At 41.2% G+C, this 24,453-nt stretch overlaps 4 protein-coding genes across 8 annotated transcripts in view; 2 read left to right on the forward strand and 2 right to left on the reverse strand.

Annotated features, from left to right (window-relative positions):
* Positions 1-3,820, forward strand: part of slc35a3b (solute carrier family 35 member A3b) — a 23,713-nt gene extending 19,893 nt beyond the window's left edge. For all 3 annotated transcript variants that reach the window (XM_017437369.3, XM_017437368.3, XM_037973004.1), the window contains exons 6-8: positions 796-914; positions 2,764-2,897; positions 3,006-3,820. In XM_017437369.3, coding sequence (XP_017292858.2) covers positions 796-914; positions 2,764-2,897; positions 3,006-3,096 — 344 coding nt within the window. In that variant the 3' untranslated portion in view covers positions 3,097-3,820. The remainder of the gene's footprint in view (positions 1-795; positions 915-2,763; positions 2,898-3,005) is intronic.
* A 911-nt stretch (positions 3,821-4,731) lies between these two features.
* fam78ba (family with sequence similarity 78 member Ba) lies at positions 4,732-9,443 on the reverse strand. The gene is made up of 4 exons (XM_025010867.2): positions 9,315-9,443; positions 8,281-9,188; positions 7,900-8,179; positions 4,732-7,328 (listed from the first exon to the last, which is right to left on the reverse strand). The coding sequence occupies exons 2-4, from the start codon at positions 8,757-8,759 to the stop codon at positions 7,086-7,088; spliced, it is 1,002 nt and encodes a 333-aa protein (XP_024866635.1). The 5' UTR covers positions 8,760-9,188; positions 9,315-9,443; the 3' UTR covers positions 4,732-7,085.
* A 161-nt stretch (positions 9,444-9,604) lies between these two features.
* cmpk (cytidylate kinase) lies at positions 9,605-16,916 on the forward strand. Its single transcript, XM_017437357.3, has 7 exons — positions 9,605-9,817; positions 11,747-11,893; positions 12,751-12,894; positions 12,993-13,069; positions 14,039-14,135; positions 14,437-14,473; positions 16,152-16,916. Exons 1-7 carry the CDS (start codon positions 9,674-9,676, stop codon positions 16,166-16,168), a joined length of 663 nt encoding a protein of 220 aa, XP_017292846.1. The 5' UTR covers positions 9,605-9,673; the 3' UTR covers positions 16,169-16,916.
* Positions 16,917-18,591: 1,675 nt separating this feature from the next.
* Positions 18,592-24,196, reverse strand: bcl6ab (BCL6A transcription repressor b). 3 transcript variants are annotated; one of them, XM_037973003.1, is made up of 9 exons: positions 24,079-24,196; positions 22,045-22,216; positions 21,720-21,941; positions 20,904-21,641; positions 20,711-20,814; positions 20,443-20,607; positions 20,223-20,353; positions 20,007-20,144; positions 18,592-19,913 (listed from the first exon to the last, which is right to left on the reverse strand). In XM_037973003.1, the coding sequence occupies exons 1-9, from the start codon at positions 24,179-24,181 to the stop codon at positions 19,770-19,772; spliced, it is 1,917 nt and encodes a 638-aa protein (XP_037828931.1). In that variant the 5' UTR covers positions 24,182-24,196; the 3' UTR covers positions 18,592-19,769. The 3 variants fall into 3 exon arrangements, with proteins under 3 accessions (XP_037828931.1, XP_017292863.1, XP_017292864.1); XM_017437374.3 differs by having other exon boundaries at positions 23,975-24,112; XM_017437375.3 differs by lacking the exon at positions 24,079-24,196 and adding an exon at positions 22,310-22,658.
* Between the last annotated feature and the right edge of the window lie 257 nt (positions 24,197-24,453).

A 24,453-nucleotide genomic window follows, 5' to 3' on the forward strand; every position in this document is an offset into this window, starting at 1 on the left:
GAAAGCTCCTCGGATGAGAAGCGAAACGTCTTCAGCTACAGAATAGAAGTCCAGTTGTTTTTGTTTTTTAACTTTTTTTGAATTTACCATGGCCTGGATGACTGAGAATCTACACCAGCATAATATAATGATGTGAACTTCTATGACATTTTGTGATTTAAGTTGTTTTAACACAAGTGGGACCACTAGGATCAAACTGACAATGGTGTCTTGTCTTAGCAAACCCTCTTCCAAAGCAGATTTTGTTATAATAAAACAACTTAAATCTCAAAAAAGTCATACGCCCATGTAAATACTAGTTTTAAAACTTTTTTACCACTGTCAATTTCGCGTAGTTATTTCATCAGAATTGTTATAAAATTCCTGTCAGAAGTGACCACAAATTGTACTGAAGTGTTACAGCTAGCTGCTGCTGCCGCTGTTTGTTCCTGAAGATGACATTTCAATTCTCTGTACATAATTATGCAATGAGAAATTGATGGCAGATGTAAAGGTTTACAAAATAGCATTCGCATGAATTGCTATGAAAGTTTTTGCAGTTAAGGTTGTTTGAAGACGGCAGCAATCCACTTTGGTCTTGGCTGCCTTCAAAATATACGATAAAATGGCTGGAATACCCTTTTAAGACAGCCTGTGTGTCTATGAACAGTCTTTTTAGGCAATACAACATTTCAACATAGAATTCTTGGTTTAAGATAAAGTTTTAGTGACATTTTTGTACAATGTGAAATATGTCCAGTTAAAGGATTTATAATAATCCTTTGCTGTCTTTTTATCTATCTCTCTCTCTTCCAGGTTTGTTTAGCTTTATGTTTGGATTTATCGGAATGATGGCGTATGATGGCCAGAGTGTACGACAGTCAGGGATGTTTCAGGGCTACAATATCATCACCTGCACAGTTGTTGTCCTGCAGGTTTGTTCACTTTGATTAATCTCAGTCTTGTGTTTTTCTACAGTTTTTCTACAGCTACAACTCGAAATCAGAAAAAGCTGCCCTGCTACAGCAAATGAAAAAGAAAATCCGTGATTCTTATATTTACTTTGACTTTTATTTTATTCCAGACAGTTCAAACCTTCATATGTTTTTTTTTTTTGGTTTTGTCCTGTCTGCTTTGCCGTTTGGTCTTGCATTTCAGACCTGCAACACATTTTTAAATCAAGTTGGAACAGTAAAGCTTTCACTACTTTGTAATGCTGCTGTTCTCTCTCACGACACTTGCTCTGGCATTGAGGATACTGACTGATGAAGAGTGTGAGCTGTTGTTTTGTGCCGTTCTTCCTGCAGTCACATGTCAAAGGGTGCAACAGTGGAGGGTCAGCGTTGTTGCATTTTTAGATTTCTAAATTTCCACGCAATTTCCGTCAAGAACAAGTTAAAGGGATAGGTTGGCCATTACGAAGTGGAGAGTTAATATCTTACCTATTGTACTTAGATAGCCCTTAGTCTCAGTTTGGAGAAATAGTTTAATTCTGACCGGACTGATGAGTGAACAGCTATCCTGAATGCATCAAAAGCCAAAGTGGATTGTTATCACCTTAAACCAATATCAAAATCCACTCCTCAATCAAATTTTGTTTTCATTTAAACCGTTACACCGCCATCATTTTTACATTACACGGTTATTTAAATGGAATTCTGTGGTCATTTACAAGTGTTTACGGCAGCAGCAGCAGGACGAAGCCCTTCCAGGGCATTCAGGGGTCATGTCCTGCAGCGATATCATTATTACTGCCAAAATAACTGCATAATGCAATATTGATAGCAGCAAAAAAGGTTTAAAGAATAGTGTCTGCATGAACCACTAAGAAATTTAGGAGACTGGAGCTGTTTTAGGATGGTAGCAAACCACTTTGTAAGAATTAAAATACTTCCAAAGCAGGTTTTGCTGTCTTTTCTCCATTCTTCAATATTTCATAGCAGTTCATGCAAACGCTTTTTAAACCTGTACAGTGCCATCAATTTTGCATTACACTGTTATTTTTGGAGAAATATTGTGAAATGCCAGAAGTAATCATTGGATGCCCTGAAAGTGCTTCATCTAACTGCTGCTATCGACATTTGTTAATAACCACAGAAATACATTTAAATAACTGTGTAATGTGAAACTGATGGTGGTGTAAATGTTTATACAAGAGCATTCTCCTATGCCTATCAGAACTCCAGGTTGTTTAAAGAGCTATCCACAACAAGTAAGATATTAATTAATTAAAACTTTTACAAAGAACTTCACTTCAGAATGGCTGAAATATTTCTTTAATACTGCAGGTAGTACCTGTACCCTTTTCCCCCTCAGTTATCTTTATAATGTCACAAAATGTACATTTTACATCGTGATGTTGAAACAAAAAAACAAACAAAAAAACATTGATGTCCCCATAAAATGATGTGGTCTTGAATGCAACAGCTGATGTTTTAAAATCTGTTATTTTTCAAACATTTTTGGACATATTCACTCTTTAAAAAGTTTTTAAAAAAACCTGTCGAAGGCCATGAATAAAAAAAGAGAAATAAAAATAACTCTGCAGGTTTATATTGTAAGCAATGAAATAAAAGTTGATAAAAGTGTCAGAATCAGTGCTTTTTTAACTTGTTTGCATTTGTTTTTATTTATTTATTTGTACTCTCTCATCTTTTTATGAATTAAGGTTGTATATTTATTAAGTTAAAACTGGAATAGTCATAGTGGTTGCATGTATTCTTGGGGGGGGGGTTATTTTGTTGTGCTTTGAGTGCCTTTAATCCCAGTGATGCTTGTCTGCAGGCTGTGGGCGGGCTGGTCATCGCAGTGGTCATTAAATATGCAGACAACATCCTCAAAGGATTTGCCACCTCTCTGTCAATCATCGTATCCACTCTCATTTCCTATTTTATCCTGAATGACTTCAACCCCACAGGGTAATGTGCAGATTGAGCTGAATATCCAATTGTTGTTGGGTTTTTTTTTTTTTTTTTTTTTTTGCATTTATTCTAATCTATTTGTTTCTGTTCCTGCTTCTTCCTCAGGGTGTTTTTCTTCGGGGCGGTGCTGGTGATTGCTGCTACGTTTCTTTACAGCTATGAGGGGAAACCTGCCAGCAGTGCCATCAAAGTGTAGTCGGGGAGATGTGTGGGCTGTGCTGCCTGACGGAGGGGAGACAGCAGCCACCCTGCACAGGCAGAGCAGGACTCTGTAAACTGTGAGGACGACTTTGGCACGTGGGACTTGTGAATGCAGGAAATCTAGAAACAACTTTGTGGAATTTTGCCAAATGGCTACAGAACAAATGGCTGCTTTTCATAAAAGATAAAGGTATATATTATGGTTTACGTTTCTTCTGTAAGATTATACCTATGGGAGAAACGGTAGAGCCAAACTGCCACACTGGAGCAGTAAAATAATGTGAATGTGCAATTTCAAGTTACTGAAGGGAGACGATGCCTGTCTAGAGGGATGCATGGAACCACCTTTTTTCCCCCTCATTTCATTGTTTACCTGTGTTTTGAAGTGACGGGTGAAATGGGAAATAGCATATTTACAAAATAGGAAAGAGCACCAATGGTTCTGATGATGTCTGAGAGAATCAGAAAGCAAAGCCTCCATCTAGTGGTGGAACAAAAAGCTAACATGCTGCAAAGAGGAGGGGTTACCTCTGCCCAAAGATGCTGAATGTTCTTTTTTAATATATGAGATGTGATAAGTCCCAAAGGAAAGGAATGTTGCTGCTTTGACTTTTCTGTTCACAGTCTTCATATTTATTTTACAAGCTCTTGTCCGACCGTTATTTAAATGAAAAATAAAGATCTTTACGGATGAGTTGATTAAAATGGATTTCAGGCTCTGCCTTGATCCTGTTTTTTATGCATACACACACTCACGCACACGCACTGGCACTGACACTCACACACACACACACACGTACTTTGATGTATCTGTGTGTGTTTGCATCCATGCCCTCTTGTTCTATCACAAAGATCCAGGCACACCCATGAATATTTTGCACAGTTTTTTTTTCAGCTCCAGTTGCAGTGCACTCTGGAAAAACCAAACCAGTCTCTATAGCAACAGATGGCTAAGCGAGCTGAGGTGCTGTGACAGACATGCTGAATTAACACTGCCTGTTTCGACCTCGGAGTATTTTTAAATGATAGTTACAATCGCCTCCATTCAGCAACCACCCTGATGGACAAAAGCAGAATAAAGGTGAATTTATGCTGGATTTAATGGCTGTTTGCATAGTTATGAATTTCAGGGAAGACTTGGGAATTTGGTGTGTGTGTGTGTGTTCAGTGAGGTGGAGAGAGTGCAGCCGTACGGGAAGGTGAGGCGTGAACGTGGCGAGAGGCACAGATGGAGGATGAGTCATGTGACTTGTGTGTGGAACGAAGAATGAGCCATTGGACAGTCCGAAGCCAGGACACACAAAACGCTCTTCATCAATCAGCAAGAAAGCCACTGCAAGACAAGAATAACTTCACAGAAGCAGTGTTGGTTTCAAAACCAAAAAACTCTTGAAGGGATAGTCTAGTTATTTTTGAAGTGATGTTCTGTCAAATGGTTATCTTATGAGCCATGACATCGGTGATAGAGCACGGAGTATGGAGAAAGAGAGCTGTATTCTTTCAGGCTTAACTAATGAGTAGCCAAACCAAGGCTTGTATTCTATGGTTTTTAGGCTTATAAAACCACTCTTACTCACAAATGCCATACATCTATAAAAGTACACAACATTAGCTAATATTAAACCACTACACGCTGTAATTCAGTTAAAACCATCTCTACAACTACTATCAATATGTAAAGACATACTGGACATTATTTGAGAACCCAGAAGTTAAAGCCAGAGTGGGTACAGCGTCCCCACAGGATGGTCCAGCTACAAGTTTTAAGTCCCACCACTGCTATGTAAATGAACAAGATGTTGCCCTTGTTAAATAAAAACAAAGAAACAAAAAAAAAGTACACCTCAGATCATTTTTTCAGGTGCTGACTTGTTCGTTCAAGTAGTTCTTACCATGCTGCTTATGTTAAAATATACATTTTTTTTTTAATAAGTTTAAGTGTAAGTTATTATTTAATGCTAAAGAAAAAAAGGTCATGTAACATCACGTTTGTGTGTGGGAGACAAGGCCGGACCTAAAGCCTCCCTGCGCCAGTGTGAAGATGCAGATTTCAAAAATACAACACAGCAGCTTCCGTAAATCGGGATCTCGTGGCTTCATTTCCCAACAACAACAGAAGGCGGGAACACTTGGTCTAGTATACATGACTATGGTCAATCCAAAGATTTCCTCAACTCCTGGCCAACGGATACTTTTAGCAGAATCAGGAGACTGACATGTGCAGTAACACAAATATTGTTCAGTTGACAATACCACAACAAACTAAACAAACGGTGTGACCTAAAGATGTACAGGTTTGATATCAGCTAATGTAGTTTTCTTTCACATCTGAACAAAGTTTTTGAGAAAGAGTTGTTTTATAAGCTTGAAAAATCATATAAAGAAGTCCTCAGTTTGGCTAGCCATTAGCCTAGCCTGGATGAAGACTTCTGCCCTTTTCCATAGACTCCATGCTCCTTGAGTGATGTCACAGCTGAGGAACTAACAATTGATAACTATTTGTGATCTATGCTGGCAAAATAAGCCATAATAAGGAATTTTTCAATCTTGAGTCATTATTTTCAAACTCTCCATTTCAAAAGCTTCAAAATGATACATACTTTATTCAAGTTTGGTGATTTATCACCTACCTGGCAACAACCAGTTTTGTATTTTTATTGGTCTAAAATAATCTCATCAGGAATTCCAGTCAAATATTTAAAAAGCAGAATCTCTAAGCTTCACAATGATGTCAAATATTATACAAAGGGATTTCCCTTTGCTACAGCAGCAAGCAGAGAAAATTAGTCAATTTCAAAGGAGATTAATAGGATTAGTTCAGAAGAGATTCCTGTGACAGTAGATTAGGAAGATTGTCTGCTATTTTAGTTACTGGGATCGCTTGCTGGTGTCTTTATGGATTCAACTTTATGCAAATCTCAGTTATGGCAAAAATCAATATTTTCACTTTTTTTCCCCCCCCAACTACAGCCTGTGCTCATGTGACTCATTTTGCAGCACGGGTCACATACAGAACATCACTTCCAAAATGACCAGACTGCTCCTTTAAGAATACTTTTAAATTCCCTTATGTATAAATTCTGTAACATTTTGTGCAACATAATCTGGCTAGTGATTGTTTCGAGCCCCAACTGTTATCACCCTCCTGTTTCAAATGTGTTGTATGGCAGTATTCCAACTCATTTACACTGTACTTAATGTAAGCATGTCTGACATTTTTTATTTAATGCAGAAAGAGGTCCAGCTCATCTCTCTGATGTTTGCCACCCAAATACAATACTGGCTGCACAAGAGGCGCGTGTGCTGAAAATATAAGTTTGGTGTCTATTGGCAAAACTCCAGTAAAAACTGCAATAATAATGTTTCCTCTTCCAGACTTTTGTGCCAAGTGGGTGCTCTTAATACAATCTGTTTGATGTATGGGTTTAATCTTATCCTAAAAAAAACCTCATATAATAGTTTCTTTGAAAGGATCTGAATACATCCTTTAACACCGGTTCCTGGTGTGCTGAAGGCCTTTGTTGGCACAGACGAGGTTTAACAAGCCTGGAGCATTTTTTTTTCCCCAGTCAAAATGTCTTCAGGTAAGTTATACAAAACAAAAGATATTTTTAATCTTCTTCAAGGACTTTTTTCAGTCTCCTCACTCTCATGCAATAAGGTCTACATAAGGATGCAGGATGCAGTTCTTGTAGGGGAATACCTCAGTGGTTTGTCTAAAAACTGTTCTTTGCTAAAATGCAGGCAAAGCTCATTGGGCAGTTCAAAACTTCTCAAGCCTTGATGCCATTCAAGGTCCTTAACAACAGTCACTTGTACGCTTGTGTTTTCTGACATTGTGGTGCGTCAGATCCCGGATGTAACATCCACTTTGGCTTATTGTAACAGGAGCCACATGGAAACCATCAGGTTTTGCGACTTCTTCATTCGCCCTTTATTTCTGCTAAAGGGAACACCTATATAAGTTTGACAGTGCAGTGACTCTTATTTTGGCGGTATGACCACAAGTGGTGCGCCTCTCCGTGGCCTCCACATCAGCACTTGTGCGTCGTTGGCGTTCGGCCTTCCGAGTGCATTGGGGGGGATCGGCTCCTGGTAGTTGAGGATGTGCGGCTGCTCCTGGTAGGGTCGGCCCACCAGTGACGCTCGAGAGCCCAGGGGCATGTCTGGATCCACTGCGATGTCGACCCGCATCCGCCACCGAACAGTTTGCAACACAATACGCTCCTGGAGGAGGGAGAAGGCATGCTCTTTAATCTGGTTATGTTGTGTAAAAGATGCAATTGGATTAAGGTACAGTAAGATAATGAGTTAAAAATGCCTCAGCTGAATGTGCATCCTCTACAGTTATTAATAAATAATGATAATTTAATTTGAACTAACTGATAGATACGATACAGAATAATAATGCAAGGGTTCTGATTAAAGAAGGAATATATTAATTCTAATTAGAATTTCACCAGAAAAAAAACTACGAGCCAGATATTAAAATATAGTTTCTGAGCTGCAGACCAACTGATATTTATTGGACATACAGGATCTGTCTTCTGTAGGATTTGTAACCTTACACCAGGAGAGAAAAGTGGAGGAGCTGATATGATCACAGTCTGTCTGTGAAATACAGATACACGGTTTTGGACATGCAGCCAATGTTATTTTAACCCTTCTGTGGCCTTCAGGTCAAACTGACCCATAGTTAACAATGGCTTTTCTTCCTCACTTCAGTTACGAAGGCTGTAGGAGGGTTAAATTTGGGAAAAGTGGAAAAAGTGGTCCTCTCTCTGTGGTTTTATCCTACCTTGGTGACGGAGTTCATGGCCACCAGCCAGGTGATGAAACTTTGGTCCCTGGTGATGTGGGTCAGCATGGGTGTGTTGCTGTTGCTGATGGGGACTGCCCAGGTCACGCTGGGGTAGAAGTTATCATTCATGCTGACTGTCAGGCGGGACGGTTTGGACGTAGGGCCAGTGAGGGTCACCGTCTCCGTTGTGTTGCCGTACCAGGGGTAGCTGACACCATCTGAATCGCTGATGGCCTTGACCCGACCCTCTCGGAGCTCTGGTAACTCCCAGCTGGACCTGCAGCAGCAGACAGAGGAGGACAGAGATCAGACCTGAGATGTTCCTGCATGTCCGACACACACTAACCACGGTGAAGCCTGGCGATGTCTTCTACTTACATGCCTATGTCACCATAAGTGTTGTAGAACTCCATCTGGGTGCAGGCTTGGATCCAGCCCACCACCCAGGTTTCATTGCGGGGCACTGGTGGCATCACAACTCCTGCTGAGGCCCTGAAGTAGGGCGTCTTGTAACGGAGCACAATCGGTGAGTTCTCCTCAATGATGGTGGGACACTGGTCAATGGAGGCAGACACCTCATACACCACAATGTTCTCCCGTCTGATGCGGGGCTTGCAGACGATGCTCTGAATACAGCCCATAGTGCAAGCGACAAGCAGAAGGAGCAGAACCAGAGAAGACGGGAGGGAGGGATACCTGGCCAGTATGCTCATCGGTCCCCTCAGGGCTCCACCCCTTGCCCAGAGAGCAAACCTTACCTTTAACTGCACATCATCATCACTGATTGGTCGGGTTGGAAAAAGTTGTGAGGTTGATTGGGGAGTGCCACAGTCACCATAAATGGAGCATACAAACATCCGCCATCATATTTTCAGGATGGTGTGGAGACTGGAGTTAAGGGGGGAGTATGTCACAGATCTCCGCAGCCTCCTCCCCCCGGTCTGACTGCTGACTGCCGCACTGCCCTTGGCGCTCGTCCCCAGAAACTGCAATCCGGCCTCCCCTGGGCTGCTGCTGCCTCTTCGCCGAACGTCCTCTGCTCCGTGTCGAGTCCGCACGTCCGGCCGCACGTCGGTGCCCCTTAATCCTGCTGCCCTGCTCCCGGCTCTGCGCTGTCATGTCAGGTGGCGACAGGGCAGCCAGGTGCGTCAGAGGAGGAGGGCTGGGATGCCTTTTGTTCGCCCGGCTCGCTTGTGTGTCAGCCCAACATTCACGCGGCGCCCTCGAAAGACAGAACCGGGGTCTTCATCCCTCTGACCTACATGAAAAACAAGGGAGAATGCGCGCTGCAAAGGCGAGCCAGCGGCGCTATTTTAATGCTTCCCTCGCGGTGGGCTTCCGTTCGCGGAGACGCATGAATGGTGCATCTTGAATGGACGCGGAGAGGCAGAATGAACGTGATAAAAGCATACCGTCGGTCTCTCGGTTGGCCGCCTCATCGTGAGGCTGTGGGTCCTCGAGCTGCCGAGCACAACATGCCGGAGAGCATCCTCTCCCAACGGCGGCTCGCCTTGTTCGGTGCTGATGCTGTGGAGAAAGAGGCAGGGGAGGGAGGGGCGGGGCGTCACCAGACCTCTGCATTGAAAAAAAGCACACACACAAAAAAGAATAAAGAAAAAAAAAAAAAGCGAATGGGGCGTGGTTACGGAACTGTGTCACGGGCCCGAAGTGAAACCCCATTGGTCGCTGAAGTCAATAGCGGAAGCGCTGTCGCCTCCCTGGCCCGTCCACAGATACTGACACGCATTCACCGGTGCCCGGGTGTTGGTATATGTTTGCCTGTCTGATCGGTAACCTGTGTCGAAGAGTCCCGAGCTTTTTGAACCGGAGGTCACTAATGACGAAGCCGAATGTTGTCTTTGTTCTCGGCGGGCCTGGCGCCGGCAAAGGGACCCAGTGCTCCAAAATTGTGGAGGTAAGACAAAAAAGAAAAAAAAATAATACGTTTTTGGTCTTCACAGTTTAGCATGTTGGCATGAAATATTGCTCAGCTAGGTCCTGAATGGTTTTGCTTGTTAGTTACATTTCTATAAATGGTATAATGACTGAATTTCTTTAACTTCCGGTTGTCCTCTAAAGCTGAACCTTTATGCTAACCAGCCAGACGGCTAGCAGGTTAGCCGCGCACAATATTTACTTTAACTCTTATAAACAATCAAAGCACACATAGAAGCTTCACAGTGAGTGACATTTTGTTAGTTTGAATTATTCAGAAATCATCCCGCAGTAGTTTCTGATAAGACTGACGGGAAATTGTGTTTTAACCTCCAGTCTTATTAGCTGAATGAATGAATGAAGGAGCTAAATTATCATCTGTTTGTGAACCTGACACAGAACAAACAAAGCCAGCTGGATATGCTTTATCGACAGTTCTTCCATGTCATTATCTTATCACTGGTTTATCTGCATTGGTGCAATTATGTAATACTCAGTCTGGAGGGCACTTGGCAACTCCATCATCCTTGAGCAAACTCATCTTTTGTGTAGATATTTACCACCTGAGGAACAGGGTAAACTACAATATCTGGTTCAGTCATGTTTAATGGTAATATAATTAACTCGTTGCTAACCTCACAACTGAATGAGTGAGTGAGACTGAAGCAGCAGTTTATGAGAACAAATAAGACACAGTTGTGTTATTTTTATATCCCTAAGCATTCTTTAGGATTATTTCTCCAGGCTTCTTCTGTTTTTCTGCTGTTTTCTGTCGAGCTGATCCGACAGTGTTTCAGCTGTAATGAGGTCTGGGGACTGGTTTTTAAATTCAGTTTTGCTTCTTCTGCATTGGCAGCGCGTTTCATTATCATTCCGAGAAGTGAAGAGAGCCAGATGCTTTTCTGTGACTGTATTGCCTGGTGCATGGTGATTCACAGTTCTGCCCCCCATAATTATGTCGGTTTTGTCAAGAACCACATCACTACTGGATCAAATTCAGTTCCAGCCACATCAAAAACCTCCACCATCATTTTCAGATGCTTATTGTTCCTCCTCCATGACCCTCTGTATAAACTGGTGGCATTCTGGGTGACAGGCTCAGTGGTTCTATTTTAAATTTATCTCTTCATAAGAGCTGTTGCCACAAAAATTAGGTCGTTTCTTATGTAATTTGGCATACTTAAAAATTTTCTACCTGCTTCTATTGTTTAAAATGGCTTCTGCACAGCCTGTCTGTCTTAAAGATAATTTCAGACAAGACTGCAGTAGATAGATTTAATGAAGGGCCATATGCATCTCTCAGATGTTGTCAGGTAAAAACAATTCTCACCCTTTTTATTGACAAACTTTCAGATACTTTTCATCTTCAGGATTTTTTATTATTATTGAATGCAACAAGATGCCAATTTGAACTTCTTGGCCTTTTGGTGGTATAATCTATTCAAACAAGATTAGTTTGAATAGATTCAATTAGAGGGAATCATCTCAGTGGCAAATATATTAAACTTACCATATCGAGTTTTTCCTATGGAAAAAATGGTTTCTCACAGAGATTAAACCGGAAAGTCCTGTTTCACATATGTTACTGGGTGTTTGCCTTCATGCTTCAAGTGTGTGGTTAGACCTGAATTACAAATGTGCACAAGAAGCTCCTTTCATTCGGCACACAAGGGCCGACTCTTTCTTAGCTGGAAGTAAGAACGATCTCTCTCTGTCTGTAAATGCTGTCTTCTTCACTTCAGAGTTTCAGTAATGGTAGGAATGTACAGAGTTTGGGAAAATAAAATAAAATAAAAGATCACATTCCTATCACTGAAATTCCCTTGAGGATTGGTTTGATGTTTTCGCTTAGACTCAAGATTATGTATCATGTGAAAGTATTATCATTAATGTTGTGTGTGTTTCTCAGACCTACAGCTGCACTCATTTGTCAGCTGGGGATCTGCTCAGGGCCGAGCGAAATAGAACGGATTCGGAGGATGGACAGCTCATTGACACCTACATCAAAGAGGGTAAAATTGTGCCCGTAGAGATCACCATCAACTTACTCAAGAAGGTATGTGTTCAATCCGGTCTGCTTATTCCAAGAACCAGGATTAACGTGCTCCAAGGTTACTTCAGGATATCTGGTTTAACTTATCTCAGCATTAAGATTCCCCTCAGTTGTGACTTTAAGTGATATTCTGGCCATTTTGAAGCAGTGTTCTGTGTGTGGAAAAGTTAAAATTAACTTTTGAATGGCCCCACTTTGGAGAAATTTAATTTAATTTTGACACGAATGACAAGCTAACAGCTGGTCTGAATGTGTCTGCCTTAAAACTATAAAATTAAAATATAAAAAGTCATCTTTTAATCTGTAAGCTGTGTCCTACTGGCCGAAAGTTTGATAAATTTCTAAACTGAAGAGTATCTTTCCTTTTTGTTAAGAAAATAGTACAAAAATAGTGTTTGTTTAAAGTAACTCAATGCATAAAGTATTTAGTTTTTCCAGCTGTGTGAACGTGGCCCTTGTTGTTTTTCTTTCTGTTTCATACATTTGAGTGGAAAATGTCTTTACATTTGCACGTTTGCACGAGAAAAATGTATTTTGAAGATTTTAATTGACAAAGAAATCAATCCATTGTTAAAACCCATTTGTTGCATTTTAGGACTACAGGTGTGGATCATTGCTATATTTTATTTATTAGTTTAATTACCAGGGTCAGTGCACAATAATAAACATTGTTCCAACTGAGTGAGTCAGCTGGCATTATATTTTTCCATCTCTAGTTCTTGTTTGAACATCTGTTGTCTGTTTAGAAAGAGTCCCCAGAAACTTTTCACAGCTGCTTTCTGCGCCTGTAGAGATTCGTTTTTATTTTGTCTTCACCATAAGTACCATTAGCATGACATTTTCTTTTCTTTGTTTGTCAGGCCATGGAAAACCAAAAGGAAGGTAAGAACTACTTCCTTATTGATGGTTTTCCCCGTAATGAGGACAACCTTCAGGGATGGAACCGTGTCATGGACGGCAAAGCAGATGTCAAATTTGTGCTTTTCTTCAACTGCAGCAATGAGGTGCGTCACAGAAACTGGGGAGCTGAAATCCCTCCAGCTGGTTTTTAGCTGCACTGTGAGCTTTTAGCTGAGAACATGTCTTTTTTTTATGTGTCCAGGTTTGTGTCAACAGATGTCTAGACAGGGGGAAGAGCAGTGGACGCACAGACGACAACAGAGAGAGCTTGGAGAAAAGGTGCCATCCTCCAACACATTATTACGATTGTGGCTTTAGATTTTAAAACTGTCGCACACCTTTGATTATTGCCCGCCAGCAAGTTTAGTCAACACAAAAATGGCTAAAACTCACCCAGTTTTACAGATATTGAGCTAAAAATTACTGTTTGCATCAACCTTGTTTGTCTTTTAAATATCTCATGAACCAAACTATTTTCATAAAACTTTCATGCAATAATCTGTGGATATACATCTACAAATGATGCTAACCTGATTTAAGATGGCCCCCATAGCCAGCTCACTTTAGAAAACACAAAAGTGGCTATAACTCAGTTAGTTTTACTAATATTGTGAGAAAATGTGACGTGCTTGTAGCGGAGAGTCCTTCACAACACGTACATCATTGTGTGAGACCTTCATGTAAAATTTTAGCATTAGCTGTTGGAGTCAATTCTGTCGGCCTCTTAGCTAAATGTCCCATAAAACACTGGACAGATTTTATTTCAGCTTTCAGAGAGTAATCATTGGATGTGCATCTGCAACTGATTAACCTTCGGACTCAATCCAATTCAAGATGGTCGCCGCAGCCAATCAATACCAGTTAGCACAAAAATGGTTATAACTCAGTCAATTTTACAGATATTGAGCTAAAATTTGATGTGGTAGTAGGCGAGAGTCATCCAGAACAGATACTCTGAGTGCTGCATGAGAGCACACATAATGTTATTTTTAGGGTTTGACCAAAACAGCTACAACTTCAAATTATCTCAGCCTGTAACTCTGGCATATCTTTAAGAAACACAAATGGCCTTAATTTTGTTTTATTGTGTCTTTGTGTACATGAAACATGTCTGATGAGTAGAGATTCTTCTCACCTATTATACTATGTGCTGGATACCTGCATATGTGTTTTGACCTAATTTGTGTCTCCTTTAAGTCCCCTGTGATGTTTGACCCCGATAACCAGCTGTGTTTCTCTCGTACGCAGAATCCAAACCTACCAGCAGTCTACACGACCAATCGTCGAGCTGTACGAGAAACAAGGGAAGGTGCGCACCGTAGACGCTTCTCGTTCTGTGGACGAGGTAAGCGAAGGGCATCGGCTCGTCCGTTAACACCATCTGTTGTTTTCAGGAAAGAGAGGCGGAACGTTTGTTGAAGGCAAACAGGCCAGGTAGAAAATGTTATGGAGACATATTTGTTTTGATGTCACTTTACTTTCAACACCACAACAATACAGCTGGTTGTCAAAAGGTGATTTAAAGCAAGAAGAAACACTTTGGTAACAAAATGGTTAGCATAGAATAATGCAATGTACATGAAATAACTCAAGTCAAATTTTAAACATTTAGTTTGAAAATAAATGTACCTATTGTTCTCTTCCAGGTGTTCACTGATGTTAAAACCATTCTAGACAAAGAAGGTGAGTTTCTTCAGATCACCACAACATTCAGAGCATACTGTGGATTGCAAAAGTTTTCACCCCTTCGGAATTGTATTTTGCTCTCTTAAAACCTGGGATTTAAATGGATTTTCAATATTATTAAACGTAATGGATCTACACAAAAACTTTCTCTACATTTCTCTACATTAAAAAATATTTTTACTAACTTTGATTAAAAGAAAACTGAAAAATGCTTTGTGCATATATGTTTACCCCCCTAATGTTAATACTTTGTAGTGACACTTTTTGCAGCAGTTCCAGCATCAAGTCTCTTCAGGTCCATCTTCTTGATCTTTGTCCATCTAACATCTGGAGTTTCTGTCTGTTCTTCATGACCAAACTGCTGCAGCTCCTTCAGGTTGGATGGTGCTGCTTGGGTCCAACAATCTTTAAATCAAACCACAGATTCTCAGCTGGACTGAGGTCTGGACTTTAATTGGACTAATCCAGGACATTTAACTGGTTCTCCTTAAACCAGAGGAGTGTTTCGAGTCATCGTCCTGCTGGAAGGTGGACCTCCGTCCCAGTCTCAAATGTCGGGTCAACTCAAACAAGTTTTCCTCAAGAGTTTCTCTGTATTTTGTTCCATCCATCTTTCCTTCAACTTTGACCAGTTTCCCAGTTCCTGTTGATGGAAATAAACTCCACAGCATGATTCTGCCTCCACTGTGCTTCACTGTGAGGATGGTGTTCTCAGTGTAATGAGGGGTGTTAGGTTTGCCCCAGGCATGGTGTTGTCCTTGTGGCCTGAAAGGTTAAATTGAATCTCATCTGACCCCAGCACTTTTTTTCTGCATGTTTGGAGAGTCTCCAATATATCTTTGGACAGTTTGTTTTTGTCTTTAAGATATGTCTTTCTTTTCTTGCGACTCTTCCATGAAGCTCAGCTCTACGCAGCTTCTAATAATCCTATGGACAGATCCTCCCATCTCTCCAGAAGAGCTGCTCAGCTCTATCCATATATTTGGCCTCCTGGACGTTTCTCTCATTAATGCCATCTTTCTCTGGATTGTGAGTTTTAGTGGACGTTCCCTTCCTGGTACGTTTTTTTTTGTGGTGGCATCTTTCCATTTTCCAAAAATGGATTTAATGGAACTCCATGGGATCTTCAGGGTTCTGGGTTATTTTTTTTATTAACTCAACCCTGATCTGTACTTCTCCACATCTTTGTCTCTCACCTGTGTGGAGAGTTCCTTGGCCTTCACGATGTGTATTGCTTGGTGGTAGTCCTCACCAGTTAAAAGTGTTGGGCTGGTGCTGACCGTGAGCTCTATCAGAACAGGTATATATACTGAGATCATCTGACACTTAGATCAACCACAGGTGGATCTTATTTAACCATGTGGCTTCTGAAGGTGGTGGTTGGGGCTTTGAAGCAAAGGGGGTGAATACATATGTGCATTTATACATATTTATGTGTTTTTAAAGTTATTTAACAGAGATGTTTTTCCTTCATTTACCTTCATTAATCCAGAGTATTTTGTCTAGGCCCATTACTTCTAATCAAATTTAAAAGACCTTTTAGATTTCAGGATATAAAACAAGGGGGCGAATACTTTTGCAACCCACTGAATGTGCTTCACACTAATTAAAGTTTAAGATAGATTTTGATGACATGCTATAAGTGTGAAGAAATTCATTCTTTGTTCTCTTCCAGGTTTTTTGAAGAAGTGAAAGCCATCCTAGAAAAAGAAGCTCGAGTTTCTCTAAACTGCCAGCAACATTCGTTTTTCTTTTACTTTGATTTTTATCAACCGCAGCTCTACTTGATTACGTTTATGTGTCCATACTTATGGGTTTTTACTTTTGGTTTCTATGTTTTTCTTTTGTAAATGCTACACGGTCTGTGAGTGTGTGCGTGACACGTGTTGGTATGAATGGGAGGAAGAGATGCCAAGCAGCTCCTCATCATCATCGCTCTTGTTCAGCAAGGTCATAACTTAGTCTTTCGTCTCAGTCCAAGGCTTCAGTTTGGAGCAAACCGCTGGCTTAGAGAGGCTATTTGTTTGTCAAACACTTAAGAACATGTATTATTAATGTCATCAGAGTATCATCATGTCACAAGACGCAGCACTTAACCTTCAGACCAAATAGTTGTACGTGTGACCTGGTGATAAGGACTCAGTAGACCCTTCGCTGAACAGCCAATACATTTCTCTGGCATCCCAATAAAATAAATCTGTTTATCCTGTTTGATAAACACTGTAAGAGGTATCAGGTATGTTTCTGGGATTCATCTGAAGATTAATAATTGACTGTAGAAGAACATGATGATTTGCTTCATTCTGGGACAAGTTGTAATGAATATGTGGATGAAAATGAACGGTTTGTAAAACGTACGCTCTTGTAGGAGAAGGCTGAAAAGATAAAACGCTAACTTCATTTTCTGTTTGTTTGTTTCTTTTATGAAATTGGTTTAGTATTCCTTGGTTTGGTTCCTTTCTATTTTACAGCGTATTATCACAGGGATGGCAAATTTTCACAAATTTATTCCAACTTTTTGCGAAATACCCAGTTTAGCCAGCAGGGGGCGCATGATACCATTTAATGTATCCTCAGTTTACAAGATTTAATCACTTTAAGTAAGAACCCAAACTTTTTTTCCTTTTATTTTATAGAGGGGTAAAATCATCTGTAGGCATCCAATGTGTGAGAAGCAGACCTTGTTTCTGTAAAACCTTTATTTACTGGCAGTTCCATATTTGACAGGTGATTCAAAAAAGTGTGACAGAAAGATAACTCCAACATGTTTTTAAGAGCTTATAAAACCACTGCATTTCAAATGTCAGTCACTAGAGCACGCACCCAAAATATGAAGATAACAACCATCTACTTTAACCAACGTACACATGCTGGGTACCTGATAGTTTTCATTAAACGGCACTCTAGGTGTAATATATTGTGACAGCAGGGTTATTTAAAGGGGAACTTATGAGTTGTCAGTGTTTTACCTGTCGTAAACACCATCATAATAAGTGAGGCGATGGCAGCTCAACTCAGTTTACTGGATGAAAACAGTGAGAAGAGCAGGATTGTGCCATGGCGCTTAAAGTATTTTACATGTATTTAAAGCAACCCCAAAACAACAGATGATTATAAAACAAAGGTAAATTTAATCAATTTTGAATGAACAACTGCTGCTTGTAGTTCTTGAATTTGTGCACTAATGAAGTGAAACGTGAAAACTCAACTCTGTCCACAACATTTCAATAATAATTCACGTTCTCTAATTTCACATTTGTAATACGTTTTTAAAAATTTGTTTTTATAAATATGTTCTCATATTTTCTCTCAATTAACATTCCCGCACAGTGACTCGGGCGAAACAAGAGCCAAAACGTTTCATTAAAAGATAAAAACAAGGAAAGTTGTTTGAGTTAAGGATATAAAGCATGACAAATACTAACCTCTGCGTGGAAACGTGAATAAATAAAAGTGAAGTCACTTATAAAAGAAACAAAATAAAAAGGCTCACAATGCTTCACTCAACAAATTAGTGTATAAACCCCTAGAGATGAGATACAAATTTGATTATTGGGATTAATGACATTTTCTTTTAAACACTAATCTCTTAACAGCTATGGGGTTTCTTCACAAGTATTATTATTATTTATTTACAATATTTATTGTTAATATTTTACATCAAAGGCCTGCTCCCGGGTTAATGTAGTTGTTCACTGTTAGAAAATGGTCAAACAATAGATATGACTCTGATTGTACATAACCTTTCCACAGAGCTCAATTTCAAAATGGCTGAACTATTTCTTGAAGCTGGTTTCAGTAATAAAGAAACTGAGGTTTGTCATGTGTGTGCAAATATATCACGCATTGCTCCATTTGCCCTTTGTCTCCAACAACAAAACATAAAGACTTCTCCTTTACTTACTGACAGCAGGTAGGACGAGATGCACTTATTTATTATTGGATTAATATGTGGGAATATTTTGGCTACTGTAATATATGTTTAATGCCTGTGTAGTTTCTCATGTAGTTATTAGTCACTATTGGGTTTTATAAAGTTTGGTCAGATATTTGAAGTCTCATCATGTGATGAAACTGATTCTCTGGGGGGAAAAAATGAACAAGTGATACATAAATGCTTCACAATACACATTTTATTTTCATTTACATATATAAATATATATATATTATAATTATATATATATATACATATTCAATCTGCCATTACAAAGACATTTGCTTACATATTCCTGAGTGTTTTTAGCTTGAGGCCTGGTGCCTGCACTTAACGAGCGTAATCCTTTCAGATGAAGAGCTTTTAAATCAATAGTACCTTTAAATGCACACACATCACTGTACAACAGGACCAAGTACCAATGCGTACAAGCAACTGATAATTATAGAGGCAATCAGATGGTCACAATTAAAAGCATTAATTGTCAGTCTGGGAAAATAGTTATTAGAAAAGTGTAAATGTAAGGCACTTTGACTGTGCTATTTTACGAGTGTAATATGAAGCATAATGGTTGTTTTTAAAAAAAATATATTAATGTTCCCAGCGGGGAAAACATCACTGCAGCACCAGAGAGGAGAAAAGGGAGGGGTAAAAGCACAGGAAATTTACAAATATAAATAAAAATACAAAAAGTGCTGGGAATGGGCTTTAACGTGCTGTTGAGAACATTTTAAGTGGAAATTCTTCAGTTGAACTGGATGAGCATACACGGATAACAGCATCATGAACATGTGCAAAATATTAACATCAACCTTAAAATGATTGAGAACAAGATATGTACAATAAATTGCTATGTCTAAAACAAATCTAAATGTTACAATATGTACCACAAACTAGGACACAGCAAAATACAAATCTCTTGTATGACTACTGCATGTGACGAAAAGAAAAAACGTACCAAACGTAAATATATTTTTACTCTGACAGCAAACAACAATCGGAAAAATATATATTATCTTATTTACATAAAGAAAACAGCACATGACTGCAGAAGACCACATTACCGGGTAAATCCACTGCAATAACTGAAGCAAAAGTGTAACAATGTTTCTCGACGTGAATGACGAAGAGGGCTGCCTTTCAATGCAGACATTCTGTCACCGTATTTCCAAAACAAATGAGAGAAATACTTGCTCATATTCACATTCAAAAATGTACATTCTGTCATTTGACATTCAAAAGAAAAGCCCAAAGTAGAGTCTTTGAAACTCCAAAGAGCTGAGATTAGGTTTTTTTGTTTGTTTTTCCTGCATTTTGGGAAAATAAAATCCAAAAGGTGTGAAGTGGTCTGCAGCAGGCTCAGCAGGCGTCCACCAGTCCTGCGCTCATGTTGCAGGGAGACCTGCGGTACTGAGCCTTGGTGTTAGTGACCGCGCCGTGCTTCTGTCGGAGATGAAGCCTGAGCTGACTCTTGTGCCTGAAGTGGAGGTCGCATTTTTCGCACTGGAGAAAAGACAAAAACATTTTAGAATTGAACAATGGTGGAGTATTGCGGGGGGGAAGACACGGTGGATAATGAGGAAGCAGGAGTCTCACATGATAAGGCTTCTCTCCTGTATGAATGCGCATGTGGCTCTTGAGCGTCTGAAGATGGCGGAAGTGCGTTCCACAGATCTCACAGGGGTACGGCTTCTCTCCGGTATGGATCAGCACATGGGCACGAAGGTGGGCCACCTGGGAGGAGAGTGACGAAAACATTAAGACAGGGGTTCCAGTGATGTCTTCCTGAAGCTCCGGGTGACCTGTTCTTACCTGGACAAATCGGGAGCCACATGTCTCACACTTGTATGGCTTCTCTCCAGAGTGGATCCGGGCGTGGGTCTTCAAATTGGCCGGTCGGTTGAACTGAGCGCCACAGACGTTGCAGTGGTATGGCTTCGCACCTGGAAGTTGACGAAAGCAGGCGGAGCAGTGAATAAACCTGCTACGTTAGCAGCGTCTGCTCGATGAGACCGATCCAAGACAGACTCACCAGTATGAACGGTCTTGTGGCTCGCCAGGTTGCCCTTGTAGCGGAAGGCGGCCTGGCAGCAGTCACACTTGTATGGCTTGTCACTGTGGACCTGAACCATGTGGTCTTTCAGTGACTCTTCCTCTGTGAACTTTGAGTCACACCCGTTGCAGAAGTAGCTACTTTCTGCGGGAAGAAGTATAAAAAAACAAGAGGAGACAGTTCAATTTCATGCAGTTGTTAGACCGTAACGCCATCAAACAGTGTGCTGAATGTGGAGTCCACTTACCACAGCTGGAGGGGGAATAATCTGAGCGTGTCTTTGTGGTGTCATCTGAACTGTAGGAGCCAGGAGATAAATGGCTGGTCTCCATCTGATGAGGACTGTCACAGCTAGAAGAGAGGAGAAAACAGTTTATTGTTTCAAGTTTTACAATCTATCATTTTAATTACTGTTCTTAAGAGGAAGTTTGTAGTTTTACCTGCTGCTGCAGCTGAGCTCGCTCTGAGGTATGTCCTCCCTGTGGCTGCTGGCTTCTTCTTCTACCTGGGACTCACTGTGTCCACCTGCTGCTTCACTCCTGGAGGGGCTCAGTGAGGGGGACTCGGCTCCTTCCTCTGCACCGCCTCTCTGAGCCTCCTTCCCGTTCTCATCCAAAGTCTGGTTCATAACAATGAACTTGTACTTCTTCCAGTTGCGGGCCTTGGCATCTCTGGGGCAGTCAGAGGGCTGTTTGAGGCTCATGCTTGCGTTTATGCTACTGCTGGACTCAGTGGGGGAGTTTGGCTGGCAGTCAGACCTGAGGGGGCTTTGGGGGCTACAGATGACACCTTTGCTACAGCTTGGAGACAATCTGAAACAGCCGGTCTGCGGGTGGTGAATGTTGTCTCCCTCCATGGGAGCAGCAGGGCCTTGAAGGCTGCCGTGAGCTGATGCAGGCCGGATGATGGAGCAGGGGAAAGCCATCTTATGAGAACCTTCCAGAGTCCCAGCAGTGACACGAAGGTCTCCATAGACATGATAGGAGCCGGTGGTGTTGATGCCCCTGAAAACATTGGGGATGTAACCCCCGCGCTCCTGCAGAGGGGAGGCTCTGGATAAGTGGTTGCTTCTGAAGTCTGGCTCTTTTTCTTCGACAGATCCTTTGGCAAAGATTTCTTCAGCCAGATATGACGACTTATTCTGCAGCTCCTCGATCTGCATGTTCAGAGACTGCTGCCTGCAGGAAGAAACTCAGTCAGATCCCTTCCATCTTTACAAAAGCGACACACGTTCTACTTTCTTTGGTTCACTGTACCTGGACTTGATGAACCTGTGGCAGGTGTCTGCTACGTGTTCCATCTGGAGGTAGACGGCTGCGTTCAGGGTAGTCAAGGCCAGACTGTTGTTAAGGTTCAGGCAAGAAGTGTACATGAAGTCCAGCAGGAGGGAGAAACCTTTGGGGTCCACTTTGGGGTCCAAACTAATGGCACTGAGGTTGGCGTTCTCAGGTTGCATGAACACCGAATAGAAGAAGCCACTGTAGAGTAGTAAGAGAGTCAGAAATCACAGAAGTGAGGGATGAAATTATGTCATACCTCATCAAATTTGAGCTGACAAATCACATTAAATATCTCACATACCTGCAGGCCACCAGGATGGCCTTGTGAGCATGAAAGAGCTGTCCGTCCACCTGTATGGTGACGTCAGTCAGGATGTTCCGGCTGCGGAGCCGGTTGAAGTTGAGCAGGACGTCGCCTGCGTGGCGAGTGAATTGAATGCAGCCATCTGCAGTCATGGCCATGCTGTCACAATCTGTGCAGAGAGGGGGGAAAAATATATATATAAATATTTATATCTAAAATGCTTTCAATTTCAGCACAACTCCAGTGTGCTACAGCTACTGACCTGAAAATGAGTGACACTTCAGTCATTTTAAACAACTCTTAGGTTACAGAACTTCACGATTATTTATGACTATATAAAAAAAGCCCTAAAAATGATCAACTGGTGGCCAATCAGGACCTTATTGTGCAAATGGGTCTCAGAAATCGCATGGCCATTTCTCAGTAAAATGCCTTTTAGTCTTGCGTAGAAGCGAGCAAGTTAAATGTGACAAAAATATATAAATAACTTCATAATGATAAACAGGCTAATTAATTAATTTAGAGTTAATATTAACAACATCGAAGTCTGGTCCCTGCAGACTCTGCAACTAAACATTTTTGGCCCCTGAGTGAGTTGTTGGTGACCCCTACCTGTGCAGTTTAAATTAAAATAAACTATAAAACTCTCTTACATGGTTTGAACAGCAGGTGGCGCCACAGCAAAAAGAAAAATAAGAAGTTTGTTTACTAAAATCGTGCAGAGCTGAGTTACATTTATGTAATGAGTCCTAATGACCGTGTAACAACGGGATATTATTAGTAAATAATATTCTTTAATAATAATGCACCTAACCACTGAGTTTAGGTTTATATCATCTATAAAGTAACAAAAAAAAGTTTTTAAGTGGCAACAAACAGGACGAACAGGTACTTTTTCCCCTGTCAGACGAAAAAGCCCGAGCTGGTAGCTCAGTAAATGAGTGTGTAGTGGTTTCAGGTCGTGTTTGTGGTGTTTCCCTGCGGTGGGACAGAGCTGGCAGCCTGCAGCTCGACGCTGAGCACATTCCGTCCTGCTGCTCACATTCAGCTGCCAGCGCACGGACAGGTTTCCTGTTCCCCCTCCGCGCCCGCCGCGCACTGACACGCAACTCTCCCCCCGCCCCACAAAAAAAATTAAAATCACAACTCATTTTTCATATATATATATATATATATATATATATATATATATATATATATATATATATATATATATACACACAAAACTAAACTCAGTCAAAACGTGACGAACAGCGGGATTTTGATCCCAAGGAGTGGTTTTACTGGCTGCGTAACTTGGAGTTAAATAATCCGCAGGCGGCAGAGGGACCCGAGCGCAGGCCAGAACAAGTCCCGTCAAGTTGAGAAATATCACCAAAGCTGTGCTGGAATTTAATGCACGTCTGTTTAAAGTGTTTACAGCCGCTTCTCGTGTCGAAACGACCCGTGAAAAGCCCCTGCCTCGACGTCAGTTCGGTCGAATAAAAATATATATATTTAAAAAAAGTCTTTCCGTCGACAAAACACGAACTGCGCAGAAGAAATTAGACAACCAGACAGACCGGTCCTGTTGCGCCACCGCTGAGCCTCGCGTGGCCTTAAACGTGTGAAACACTTTACCACATTTTAATCTGATAAAGTTACAGTCTAGCTACAGGTTTAAGTCGCAAAGCAGACATTTGTACACAAAACATGCACTTCACACGGTCTAAAACAGAGCTTCCGTCTAAAAAGACTCCACAGCTGTCAAACTCATCTACCATACTTTACATGTGTTACTTCACTTTTAGCTAAGGCTTCACTAAACATACAAGAACAACACAAAACAAAATAAAATCACGTCCTGGAGCAGCTACAAAGCCCTGCTACTTCACGACACTTCTGGTCTAATACTGAGAAAATAGGAAGAGAAGGAAAAAAAAGTCACCTTATAAAAGTTTCCTCGAAACTCTGAGCATCACCAGTTCTGAGAATATCCAGTTCTAAGAAACACAGCGGCTCAATTCTCGGAATTTCAACAGAAGAGCGTACCATTATCTCGGCGGCGGGGGTGTCCGCCCTCCAGGCGTCCAGCTGCTAACGCGGCCGACACGGCTCTTTTCGTCGGTGTAACACGCGGGCGACGAGTCACCATGAGCACCGAGCTAACATTTTGGGTTTGGTCTGGGGTATGTAGAAAAGTACGGCAAGAACGAGCTGTTTTCTCAGCTTTTCGTAGTCCCCCTCTGCAGTGGTATGGTCCAAGTGCAAGGTCAGCTGACCGAGTTATTATTAATACCGTGGGGAACAGGGGAGTGTTGTCTCTGTACTCGCTCAGAGTCGTATTAAAATTGTTGGAAAGTCAGTCTTCTCAATTCTCAGAACTGCCTTTGTGATGTCACCCTGTTTATCACCCGCTGCCGAAGG

The sequence above is a fragment of the Kryptolebias marmoratus genome, linkage group LG20 (assembly GCF_001649575.2).
Source record: "Kryptolebias marmoratus isolate JLee-2015 linkage group LG20, ASM164957v2, whole genome shotgun sequence".
NCBI lineage: Eukaryota > Metazoa > Chordata > Actinopteri > Cyprinodontiformes > Rivulidae > Kryptolebias > Kryptolebias marmoratus.

Bases quoted from the DNA above. Each gene is read 5' to 3' on its own strand.
- cmpk (XM_017437357.3), top strand. From the start codon at position 9,674: ATGTTTGCCTGTCTGATCGGTAACCTGTGTCGAAGAGTCCCGAGCTTT. The intron at 12,895-12,992 runs GTGCGTCACAGA...TTATGTGTCCAG, and splicing joins TCTTCAACTGCAGCAATGAG to GTTTGTGTCAACAGATGTCT. The intron at 14,136-14,436 runs GTAAGCGAAGGG...GTTCTCTTCCAG, and splicing joins CTTCTCGTTCTGTGGACGAG to GTGTTCACTGATGTTAAAAC.
- fam78ba (XM_025010867.2), bottom strand. From the start codon at position 8,759: ATGTTTGTATGCTCCATTTATGGTGACTGTGGCACTCCCCAATCAACC. The intron at 8,180-8,280 runs GTAAGTAGAAGA...CTGCTGCTGCAG, and splicing joins ACTTATGGTGACATAGGCAT to GTCCAGCTGGGAGTTACCAG. The intron at 7,329-7,899 runs GTAGGATAAAAC...TCCCTCCTCCAG, and splicing joins CCATGAACTCCGTCACCAAG to GAGCGTATTGTGTTGCAAAC.
- bcl6ab (XM_037973003.1), bottom strand. From the start codon at position 24,181: ATGGTGACTCGTCGCCCGCGTGTTACACCGACGAAAAGAGCCGTGTCG. The intron at 22,217-24,078 runs GTACGCTCTTCT...CTCTCTGCACAG, and splicing joins CCCCCGCCGCCGAGATAATG to ATTGTGACAGCATGGCCATG. The intron at 20,145-20,222 runs GTAAGAACAGGT...CTCTCCTCCCAG, and splicing joins GTGGCTCCCGATTTGTCCAG to GTGGCCCACCTTCGTGCCCA.